Below are 13,095 nucleotides of genomic sequence, written 5' to 3'. Positions count from 1 at the left end.
ACAACTGCACATTGCACAACTGCACATTGCACAACTGCACATTGCACAACTGCACATTGCACAACTGCACATTGCACAACTGCACATTGCACAACTGCACTATTATAGTCAATTGCTATGGCATTGTACAACGATCAATTAAGACAAATTAGATATTGAAAATTAATTATTCATTACTCCGAATATTTTCGACTGAGTCTAAAATATAGCATCTCTCAACTGCTAGAATGCCAGCCTCAATACGAACGAGTGAGAAATCAACCAGGAATCAAAGACTACCATTTTGTTCAGCTCTCAAACATTTTATGAACAATATAGTTGTTTTTACTCACCTGCAAATCTTTCTTCTACATCGAATTGTGGACCATTATCATTCTTATCTTGAACATTTACCGTTATTTTTTGTATTTGATCAGCCTCAATTCTAGGAGAGGATGAATTAGCTTCCGATTCTGGCACTACTCGCACACATAAGGTATACTTTGAAATTTTTTCATAATCTAAAGAAGCATTAGTTAATATGACTCCTGATAGTGGCTCCAGAAGAAAAGCGTTCATGTTGGTATTAGTACCTGGAAAACACAATCATCATTGAATGTTTTAAATACACATACATAGATACATACATAAAACATATATATATATATATATATATATATATATGTATGTATGTAGGTAAGTATGTACATATATGTGTGTGTGTGTGTGTGCGTATTCTTTTATGCATTTAAGCCTAAAGGCCATGGACATTGCTGCCTTCTCTTGAGTTTCTTGCCTGTGATGTAGGTTCATTCGGGACTTGTCCATATGTTTACATTTCAGATCTAGAATGGCTGCAAGTGTGAAGTTCTAAAATGTCTTGGACGAACTGGTGTAGATGTGGACTCATTGCACAAGGGTGTTTGGGGTTGCCGATATCTGAGCAGAAGGACAAAGTTTTAGGTCTTATGGTTTCTGGTCCTCCTTGTCCTGCACTATAGTTGTGAAACTTGGACAGTGTCTCTGTGCCCTCAAGAGTCTTCTTGCACTGCATTTGGTACCTGGACACTTAGTATCCATTATAGGTTAACATAGGATGGATTTTTCTCTGGGCTGCATTTTCGGAATGAAATTTGCTCATGCCCCACCAAAGGTCCAGAGACAGGGTTAAAGGAGATAACCTCGGATTCGAAATCAGAACATTATCATTGATAACTTTCTCCTCCAATATGTGGATCCTTGTTACTATATTCTTAACACCTGATATAATGCAAAAATATCACAATGATAGAATCGGTCAATAATTATTTATATTGGGACTCTTGCATGAAATTACAGGTAATCCATAATAATATTTTAAATTTGGAAATCATATTTATTTTTAGTATATGAATTTTTGAAACTGTTTCTAAATGTTTGTCTTTCAATCATTCTGCCTCACCTGCTTTTTCTCTTCCGCTGCTTCTATGAGGCGCACTACACTGTTTGGGAACCACTGGTATAGACGAATGTCGTGGGATGGGAACTTGGGTTTTAGTATATCTAATATATAAAGATCAACTACATCATAAATATTAGTCCTGTCAGATAATCCCATCAACAATTTTTCATTATTAGTATATCATGAATACTTGACTATATGGTAGACAAATATTTCTTTAATTTGGCTTTTCCATGTAAATTCACAGACTTTTTCATTACCCTTCTTATCCTTTGTTCTCATAGCAAATTCAAGAAATTATTATCATCATTATCATTATTATTATTATTATTATTATTATTATTATTATTATTATTATTGAGTGAGAGAGCAGAGCATGCCGTCAAAGTGACACTGGGCTAAAATATATGAAACCCAATATACCCATCGTGACTACTTGTCTGATCAGGTTACACCAGGCACATGCATCATAACCATATGTGAGTGACATGGTGATCTCGTATCAAGATAAACAGCGTATGACTTTGGAGGTGGGGCCCAGTTAGAATTTTCTTCAGGTCAAGTAGCTCATCTCACTCAAAAGGTCCCTGAATAAGGGTTGTTTAAGTATGATGAACAAAACACCCATGTTTCCACTGGTGAATTACTCAAACCCCAAAGTATTCATCTCAACACATGGCTATGATGCTTCCCCACTACTTCTGCTCATGACCAGAGATGCACATATCGTCAGCCACTAAGGGACATGCTCAACTGGTGAAGCCACTAAGGGACATGCTCAACTGTCTTTACATTCTGAGTCCAAATTCTGCAAGGGGTCAATTTCATCTCTCATCCTCTCAGGGTCGATAAGTACCAGTTGCACACTGCGGTTGAAGTAATCAACTAGCCTATTCCCCTTAAAAATTTCAGGGCTTATATATATAATAGAAAGTAGTAGTAGTAGTAGTAGTAGTAGTAGTAGTAGTAGTAGTAGTAGTAATAATAGTAGTCATAGTTTTTTCGGATAATGATCTGTTAATGAGAAGCTTCGTTATAGTGAATGGCATGATGCGGATTGTGAAGAAAGTTCTGGAGATGCAGGAGGCAGCAGAGCCACGGTGATGCAAAAATGATGTCAGTTGAACAAGTTAAAGAAAAATTTTGTCTTCATAGTGTTTCTTTTCATTGCAATAATGTACCATAGAAGACATTTTTTTTAAAAAAAACTTGCATTCCATCGGTTACGACGTGAAATTAACGTGCAAGTGGCTGAACACTCCACAAACACTCGTACCCTTAACGTAGTTCTCAGGGAGATTCAACATGACACACTGAATGTGACATGGTTGGCCCCTTTTGAAATAAAAGTGCAACTCATTTTTGCCATCTGAGTGGACTGGAACAGCGTGAAATAAAGTGTCTTGCTCAAGAACACAACATGCCACCAGGAACTGAACTCACAACCTTAACCCTTTCGTTACTGGATTTCTGTTGAGATGTTCTGTGTTTCTTTCAATGAATTTTAAATATAACAAAGAATTTAGTAAAATAACTTTGTTATCATTCAGCTAGTGTTAGGAACATAAATTGTGACTAAGATTTAGTGGAAGATTTTAATTCAAAACTTATAAAAACAAGACATTTGTACTACAGGGCCAGAAGCGGTTTCTGCCAGGTTGGTAACGAAAGGGTTAATATCATGAGCCGAAACCCCTAACCACCGAGTCATGCACCTACACCAGAACATATCTCGCACATTCACTACTGTTCCTTTTTTTCTCTTTCTGTGAGTATTTTGCTTTCTATAAATATAAAATTTCCAATTGATTTAACATAAAGTTTTGATTACAAACACTACAGATAGGTTCTCTGGTATGTTCTCATAGCAATAAAACGAATACTATTAACACGTCATTAATTCAAATGTGGAAAGATGATTTTTGAAAATACGTCTTACAAGTTTTGTGGTCAGCCCAAACATAAGCCATTTTATTGTATGGAAACAAATCTTTATCACAGCCAGATATTTGAGTCACGTAAGTCTTAACCGGAGAGTTTTCAAATACATTGATTTGCTTCGTTTCAGGATTCTACAAAATTGAATGTTCAAATATATATATAAATATAAATATATATATACATATATATATATATATGTAATTATGCGCATAAACAAATACGATACATCAAATATATTAAATATAATAATTATGGTAAGAAATGCAGAATATGTATACTTAGAACATGAGAGAAAGCAAAAGGTGAAGACTTTCAGATTTTTTAAGTATAAATCTAGAGAAATCTGTATTAAGAGATCCGACTTGCACAGAGTACAAACAACAGAGAAAAAGGGGTGGAAGAAAGCAATCCATGATAATGTTTGTAGATTTAGCTCATCACAATATGTGGCCGTATAGATGTAATTAACATAGGATGAGACGAGCTTCCGTCATCAGGGAAGAGAAGATCTTACATTTCAGATCTTAATGCAGAAAAGTTCAAAGATGGAAGGATTAAATGTGGAGAGTTAGAGGGGGAAGAAGGAAGGCCGGTGGGGTTAAGGGGAGTATTAGGACATGGAACGGTGAGAAGAGAGAAAGTAGTTTAAGAAGAGTGAAGGGTTAATAATGAGAGTACTAAGGGAGGTGGTAGTAGAGATGGAGAGATATTATTTGAAGGTGAGTCCATTGTGCAGGGTTTGTGCCTAGGTATCAAAGTTTAGGGATAAATAGTTATAGAATTATTGGATGCTGAGATAGTGAGAAAAGGAATGGCAATTATTTGAGGCAGGTAAAGTGTCTAGTTCAGTGACAGAGGGAGATTACTAAGATTATGTAGAAAGGTATGAGAGAAGATAAAGGGAGGTGGAGAAAGTGGGGGTTAGTTTGTGGTCCAGATAGCAGTGTCTTTTATACAGAGAATTTTTGGATCTCATGTGGACTATATAGCTTTTTGGGGGAATACATAAGTGTTATAGAATCTTTAATATGAACAAAAATTCCCTAAAAAACAAACCTATCCCGGCGCAGTAGCAATGCTTCATCATAGGTTAGCAACCATTATCTCGGCCAATTCCCCTCAACCGGGGTTACCGGATGGACAGAAAGACTGATTTTATAACACCCTCTTGTAGACTACCTCGTTGACAAGTGACAGGGACCTTCTCTTTGTGGCTGGTGACTTCAATGGACATATTGGACAGCATGCAAGGAAGCTTCCATGGCATACATGGAGGCTATGGCTTTGGTTCCCGTAATGAGGAGGGAACCAGGCTGCTGGAGTTTTGTGATACAAATGATCTTATGGTTTGCAATACCAACTTCAGGAAACCTGCCAGTCACCTACCGTTCTGACAGACACACTAGCCAATTTGACTACATCCTCGACAGAAAAAGGGAAAGAGGGCTGCTTATAAATACCAAAACCTTCCCAGGTGAAGAATGTACCCCTCAACATAGACTAGTAGTTAGCGACTTCGGGATCAGAGCTAAATGGATGCCCAGAAGACAACCAGCATGGAGGAGAATGTTATGGAAGCTTAAAGATCCTGCAAATGGACAGAGATTTAGAGACATATTACTCGAAGTCTTTCACAAAATAGAAGGGGATATAGCATCACATGATGTGGAAGACAATTGGAGGTTTCTACGGGACAACCTGCTGAGGGCCGCTGACCAGATCTGTGGATGGTGCAAAGTCCTCTCTCAACACAAAGTAACGTGGTGGTGGAACAATGTGGTTGACATGGCTATTAGACAAAAGAAACAGGCTTGGAAGGACTGGAAGAACGGTGGTAGCAGGGAATTGTATCAGACCACCAGAAGGGAAGCTAGGAAGGAGTCATACCCAATGAATGGTGTAGCATCACCATAGTCAACTGCTACAAAGGTAAAAGTGACGCTTTAGATACAAATAATTATAGAGGTATCAAGTTGTTGGATCAGGTAATGAAGGTCACAGAGAGGGTCATAGCCCAACTAATTAATGAGAGAGACAGTTTAGATGAGATGCAGTTCGGGTTTGTGCCAGGGAAAAGCACCATTGATGCTAGCTAAAGATGAACCTATGTACTTGGCTTTCATTGACATGGAGAAAGCCTTTGACGGGGTCCCCTGATCCCTTATCTGGTGGTCAATGAGAAAACTAGGGATAGATGAATTGTTAGTGAGAGCTGCGTGAGCCACGTCCAGGGATGCTGTCAGTAAGGTGAAGGTTGGCAATGAGTAGTGAAGAATTCTGAGTAGAGGTAGGGGTCCACCAAGGTTCAGTCCTCAGCCCCCTCCTATTTATCATAGTCCTCCAGTAAATAACACAGGAATTCAAGACAGGATGCCCCTGAGAGTTCTTCTATGCTGACAACCTTGTGCTAATTGCTGAGTCACTATCAGAACTAGAGGAGAAGTTTCAGGTGTGGAAGAAAGGATTAGAATCGAAGGGCCTTAGAGTACACCTAGCTAAAACCAAAGTTCTAATAAGTAGGAAGGTAGACAAAACACAAACCCTTTCAGGTAGATGGCCCTGCTCGATCTATAGAAAAGGCGTAGGTAGAAACTCCATAAGATGTACCCAGTGTAAGCTATGGACACATAAGAGGTGCAGCAATATCAAAGGAAGGCTAACTAGGAAGTTAGTTTTTGTATGTGGCAGATGCTCAGGAACAATAAACACAGAAAATGTGCAGAGAGCAACTTCTGCTACATTCCAGGGAGAAAAAGTAGAAGTAGTTGATAGCTTCTGTTACCTAGGTGACCAAGTCAGTAGCAGGGGTAGGTGCTCTGAAAGTGTAGCTGCTAGAATAAGAATAGCCTGAGCAAAGTTGAGAGAGCTCCTACCTCTGATGGTGACAAAAGGCCTCTCGCTCAGAATAAAAGGCAAACTGTATGATGCATGTGTATGAACATCCATGCTACATGGCAGTGAAACATGGGCTGTGGCTGCTGAGGACATGTGTAAGCTCGCAAGGAATGAAGCCAGTATGCTCTGCTGGATGTGTAATGTCAGTGTGCAAACTCGACAGAGTGTAAGTGCCTTGAGAGAAAAGTTGGACCTAAGAAGCATCAGTTGTGGTGTGCAAGAGAGACGATTGCGCTGGTATGGTCACGTGGTGCAAATGGATGAGGATAACTGTGTGAAAAAGTATCACACCCTAGCGGTTGAGGGAAACTGGAAGACCTGGGATGAGGTGGTGAAGCACGACCTTCGAACGTTGGGCCTCACCGAGGCAATGACTAATGACCGAGACCTCCTTTGGAAATATGCTGTGCTGGAGAAGACCCAGCAAGCCAAGTGAGACCATAACCCGTGGCCTATGCCAGTGGTGTAACCAGCCCACTTATGTGTACCTATCCTTCATTGGACACTAAAACTCTGCTTGCGAAGACTTGTTCAGGCAAGTGAAACCGAAATCAAATTCGATGACAGCACCAAATGACTGGCATCCGTGCTAGTGGAGCACTAAGAGCACCATCTGAGACTGATTGTTGCCAGGGCCGCTGATTGGTCCCCGTGCGGGTGGCACGTAAAAAACACCATTTGAGTGTGGCCGTTGCCAGTACTGCCTGACTGGTGCTCGTGCTGCTGGCACGTAAAAGCACCCACTACACTCTCAGAGTGGTTGGCGTTAGGAAGGGCATCCAACTGTAGAAACTCTGCCAGATCAGATTGGAGCCTGGTGCAGCCATCTGGTTCACCAGTCCTCAGTCAAATCATTCAACCCATGCCAGCATGGAAAGCAGACGTTAAACAATGATGATGATATATATATATATATATATACATTTGAAATTTACAGAAAAACAAAAGACGAAGACAGGCGTATAAATAACAAGCAAGTGTATTAGTTTGATGCTCGGGAAGGTGGGAAAGTCTGTTATGTTTTGAGCCTATGCTCTTCAACAGAAAGGAACACGAAGAAATAAAGAGAGAGAGAATAAAAAAAAATCACGCATACACACACATTGGTTTTCTTTTTACTTACCGACGAACATGAAGCAAAAGTCGGTCTGTTGTCATCGACATCAAGTACAAGAACACGCAACTGCCTTGTGCTGGTGTAATTCATATTTAATGTGTCAGCAGCTTCAATAACTATCTGATCAGGTATAACAATAGTTACAAGTTGTTACATAATAAATAAAAATATACACGAGATGAAATTACTAGGAATTGCTACTTAAGGGAAGAAAAGCTTTCCAAGTCTATTTTTCTTATGTTGAGAAATCATTATCAAAAAGTCAAACGTACATACATATATTTCCTTATAATTCCTTTATTTTTTTCATGAAAGTCCTTAAAGTTTTCTGATAACTGTGGATAGTTCTATTTCGTCCTGTTTCTGGACCCTTCAGCACGACATAACTCGAGATTTTAAAATTAGTTAATCTAAATTCATGCATTTTTTTTTTTTTTGCATATTTCTTACGGAATCTCAGTAAAAAATTGTTTACTTTAAAATGTACAATTTACATTAAATCCAGTTATATTGACCCAAATTTAACTTATTGATTCTAGAATTGTCGAAAGCAATTGTTACACCAATGAGATTTTCTACAGGAAGCCACAAAACTCCATTTTCATCTACCACTAATGTTTCTTTTTTTACTCATTCTTAGACATATCCACAACACAAATTTGATAATGATTTTCATCAGCCACACAGAAATGAAAATAAAATCGATTCCGTAAGGATTTTAGTTTGAAACTTTAGTGTTGGATTCAGGCAGATGTTCTACTGTATATCTTTGTGGCTTGCTTCTGACTAACAAGGAGAACTATCACAATCTAAAAATTATGATTAAATAACTCAAGAAAATATACTTACATTGTAAATGCTCTGTTTCTCTCTATCTAGAGGTGCTATTGTAGTTATGATTCCAGAAATAGGATCTATTTGAAATAACGTAGAAATCGCTTCACCAGAAACAAGAGAATATGAAACATTGGAATCTTGTCGAGCTCTGGCAACCACTTGAAACACATAAGTTCCATTTGGCTGGTTCTAAAATATAATTATAAGAGTTGAATTTCTTTAGTCAAATATTTGTGTTTCAATAAAGTAATACAAAATGGAAGAAACATTGCTCTGGTCAAAATAGATATTTTTATGTGTGGATAAACATATCTTCTTGATTGAATGCTAGAATTCTTTGCTTCTATCATTTGGATTTGCCAATTCATTTTGTGTTCTTTCACCATTATTTGTCTTTCAATATATTTCTTGTTTCTGTGGATTTGCATCAGCTTCAAATCTAGCAGAACAGGTTAAGACTGTATAAGTAAGCCACTCTTGACTCTCACTGTTCATTGAGCTCATAACGATTTATTATTGTCAGGTGCACAGTGAGCGGCCGATTCGAAAGTAAATATGCTTATCACTGTTGTATTTTGTCATTGGAGAACAAGTACTTAAAGATGAATGTTTGGTCATGACACTCTCAATTCATTAGCTTGTTAGGGGATTTTGAGACAGCTGATGTTTCGTCATCACTGAGTCTCCTAGGCCAAACCTACCCTCAACTAATAAATCTAACTTGAGTGTATGGCTCTTGTTTATAAATTTAGCTGACGAATTATTTACTGATGCATTCTGGTATTTGCCAACAGATAATAAATTGTCGTATACACGGAGAACAACAAGATTCAGAACGATGGCTTACATATTAAGACCTTCAGGAATCTGAAAGAATATGTCAGTCATTATATACCGTAAATCCTCGAGTATAGTCCACCCTTGAGTATAATACACAGGGGATTTTTAGGGGGCTGTACCTCTGAAAAACATAAACCTTGTGTATAATACACACCCCTTCTCTAACTTGAGTCAAGGAGGTCTATATAACGTCCTTGGTTTACAGTAACGTCCTTTATTATTATTGTATATATAACATAATGCAAACGTGTAGCTTTTTGTGCACTTTGTTTGTAGAAAATAAAGAAATAACAGTAATAATGTCAGGGAAAAATAAATATTAAGTAAATTGCCTTTACATATTTATCACTATGAGTTATAAAAGCAAAAGCAAAAACATTTATTCAAATCCTTCAAATTCAACGTCACTTTCAGAATCAAATAACTCTTCCATTTGTTCCTCCGTAAACATGTCAGCATCATTGTAGTGTAAATCTCCGTCATCGTCAGATTCATAGTCAACATCAAAAGATTCACTTTCGTTTATTTCATCTTTCCATACAACGTCATCCTGAGAACCATCCAGTGCAGACGATATACAACATCTTTATTTTAATAAATGTTGCTTACTGCAAGTTATGGATGATTCTTTCATGATTTCATTGCTTTCAAGGTATTTTCGCGCCCGACATCACAAAAAGCGTCTGAATAAACATTGCCACAGCAAATAGAGACTCGGGCATTACTTAGCAAATATTTTTCATTTTTAACCTCGTATATAGTACGCATTAGGGATTTTGACCTTTAAATTTGGGGGAAAAAATGCAGATTATACTCGAGTATTTACGGTATATATATATATATGCCTTTTACTTGTTTCAGTCATTAGACTGCAGCCATGCTGGGGCATAACTTTGAGAAAAAATTTTAACTAAAGTCTAGAAAGGATTCAACATCCTTTGTCTAGGTTGATATCTCCCTGTCTTTACCCACACAATCATCAAGACACCAACATGTATATATGTATATATACATATACATATATGAATGTATATGTGTGTGTGTATGTGTGTATAAACACATGTGTACATATATATATATATGCATACATATAGACAGATATGAAGGTAGATAAAACACACCAGCAGACATACACTGACACACAGACAGCAGACAGACAGACAGACAGACAGACAGACAGACAGATAGACAGACAGACAGACAGACAGACAGACAGACAGACAGACAGATAGATAATTGCACCTCATAAACTCTTGCGTTTTGTCCAGGTCCTGGTTGAAGAATTCTTGGTTCTTTCGTGATCAAAAATTCAATTTTGACTATGACATTTGCTTTTGCATTCAAACGACGAAGACCGTTATCAGTTGCTATCACAGTCAGTGAGAAAGAATTTACTGTAGAAATATTCAACATATCGAAGGCTGTTTTTATCTCTCCTGTGACTGCATCAATATTAAAAACCTTTCTTCCTGAAAATAAAACCATATGTATATATATATATATATATATAAAATCAAAATAAGCAACAAGGATACCCAGAGGTAATGCAGTACAATCGTTTCAAGCAACACCATTTAATATGATTTTAATCACCTTATTTTGAAATTGTATGGATAATACTATACTAAATTCTGGTGCCTCAACTTAAGTACCATATTCATCTGAATCTATATATAGGAGGAATTTTAACCATGTTTCAAGGTCTGCTACCACAACAGCTCCTTTATAGGACCCAGTTAGCTCAAGACATCATCAGGAGGAACCACGTCCGGTTTCGGCCCCTACTCCTCTACCGGTTTGACGTGGCGACCCCCCCCCCCTTTTGGAGGTGTCTTCAGCTCTGGTGTTGGGTGCATGTCTTCTTTCTTCTATTCCCTGGCCTCTTCGATGCAGCATCAACGAGTGTCAGCGTCCGACTGACTGTCTTGTCAAATTCCCCTTTTTATACCTGCTGCTAGGCTCCAGCAGGCTGCCCCAGCAAGTTGTCACGTGACACTGTCTAAATTTCCCTTCGCTAGGGTCCAGTAGTATATATATATTGCATTAGAAAGGTCTATCAAAGACAGCATATACTATATTGAACCATACAAATAGACCAAGAAGACGTAGGCAGAGGAAAATCTTATGGTTTAACCCACCTTATAGCATGAATTAACAGCCAGTAAATTCTTAAAACTAATTCTATTAACAGCCAGGAAATTCTTAAAACTATTAGACAATCACTTTCGACATTCACACAAATACCATAAAATCTTCATCAGAAATATTGTTAAAGTTAGCTATAGTTGCCTCCCCAATATAAGGAATAATACTCAATCACAATAAGTATAAACGCACCCAAAAGACAATGCAACTGTAGATCCCAAAACTGCTGCCCTCTAAACAACAACTATCTCGAGAAAGAACTCATATACAAGGCCAAGATCACAGACCCCAACAGAATAGCAAAGCCATGTAGCGGAATGATAAGTAACTCATTCAAGGAAAGGTATACACAACATTTGCCGTCATTCAGAGATAAAAATTAAAAAAACATGCAACATCTCTGTCAGATATAATATGAATATTGAAAGAAGGTGGAATAAGCAACCCTTAGATAGAATGGAAAATTATTGCTAAAGCCAAAAATACAGAGGACGGGGTACCAAATGTGAACTTCTACAGATAACATCCTAAACATCAGGGATGAAACTTCTCTCCTTGCATACATAACAATAGTGTACACTCAAATATTTCAAAAAAGGGCCACTATCTGCAATGGCAACCCCAACAGGATAGCCTCTTACCTAAATGTAAACATACATAGTACACAAACTCCATACACAGAAGAAATATGCTCCAATGACGAACTACCTCAGCACACAAGTACAAGAACACCGTGCCCAGAACAAAAACAAAATAATGCAAACAAATTGATCATACAACAATTTTCCCATATTACAAATCCAAGGGAAACAAACAGCCAAAAGATGCCACCCAAGAGTAATGTACCTTGATTCATTGTTTTATTCACGTGAATTTACAAGAACCCCCACAAACAAAATGAGGCTGTGTTTTCCAAAATGGAAGCAAACACCTATCTCGATGTGCTCGACTTGAAAAATTGTTAAGATACTAGGATATTTTCTTACTTTCCTTAAAATGAAACCGATGGTAGCCTTAATTCACAAATAAAGAAATTATATCCCCCAATGCAGTGTTGAGCATTCATTTTCATCGTTCAACATTTTTGTATATATGTATAAATGTGTGTGTATGCATGTATATTCATATAGAGAGAGTGAGAGGAGGGGAAGAAAGAGATAGAAGATAAAGGGAGAAGGTGAGGGAAAGAGAGAGAGAGCAAGAAACAGAGAGTATATTATCCCTCAATGTGTTTTGTAGATTTATATGTTTTATCAGAACAGAGTGACCGTGACCTTTGGAAACATGCTGTGCGTGCTATGCTGAAATAGGCTGTGTGCGAGAAGACCCGGCAAGCCAAGTGAGACCAAAAATCCAAGGCCTCTGCCAGGGATGTAGCCAGCAAACTTACGCGTAACATTCCTTCGTTGGACACTAGACTCGGCTTGCAAAGACCTGTTGGGGCAAGTGAAATCGAAATGGCACCTGTACCAGTGCGACACGTAAATAGCACTAGCATGATCGTTACCAACGTCGCCCTTCTAGCACTTGTGCTAATGGCACGTGAAAAGACATTCGTGCAAGATCGTTCGTCGCCTTCCTGGCACTTGTGCCAGTGGCATGTGAAAAGACATTCGAGTGAGATCGTTGCCAGAGCCGATTGGCTGGCCCCTATGCAGATGACACGTAAAATACACCATTTCGAGCATGGCCGTTGATCGGTACCAACGTTGCTCCCTGGCACTTGTGCCAGTGGCACGTGAAAAGACATTCGAATGAGATCGTCGCCGGTGCTAATGGACTGGCTCCTGTGCAGGTGGCACGTAAAACACACCATTTCGAGCGTGGCCGTCGCCAGTTCCGCCTGACTGCCCCTCGTGCCAGTGGCACGTAAAACACCCACTACACTCTCAGAGTGGTC

At 38.4% G+C, this 13,095-nt stretch overlaps 1 protein-coding gene across 1 annotated transcript in view; it reads right to left on the bottom strand.

The window, feature by feature from the left end:
- The window catches only part of LOC106870759 (cadherin-87A), a 119,297-nt gene that overhangs the window by 21,154 nt on the left and 85,048 nt on the right, over window positions 1-13,095 (bottom strand). Inside the window, exons 29-33 of the mRNA XM_014916956.2 lie at window positions 10,293-10,519; window positions 8,223-8,399; window positions 7,380-7,493; window positions 3,360-3,492; window positions 333-572 (exon numbers count right to left, since the gene is read on the bottom strand). Coding sequence (XP_014772442.1) covers window positions 333-572; window positions 3,360-3,492; window positions 7,380-7,493; window positions 8,223-8,399; window positions 10,293-10,519 — 891 coding nt within the window. The remainder of the gene's footprint in view (window positions 1-332; window positions 573-3,359; window positions 3,493-7,379; window positions 7,494-8,222; window positions 8,400-10,292; window positions 10,520-13,095) is intronic.

The sequence above is a fragment of the Octopus bimaculoides genome, chromosome 2 (assembly GCF_001194135.2).
Source record: "Octopus bimaculoides isolate UCB-OBI-ISO-001 chromosome 2, ASM119413v2, whole genome shotgun sequence".
NCBI lineage: Eukaryota > Metazoa > Mollusca > Cephalopoda > Octopoda > Octopodidae > Octopus > Octopus bimaculoides.
The sequence above is the reverse complement of the archived record's forward strand: the minus strand, read 5'-3'. Positions and strand labels throughout refer to the sequence as shown.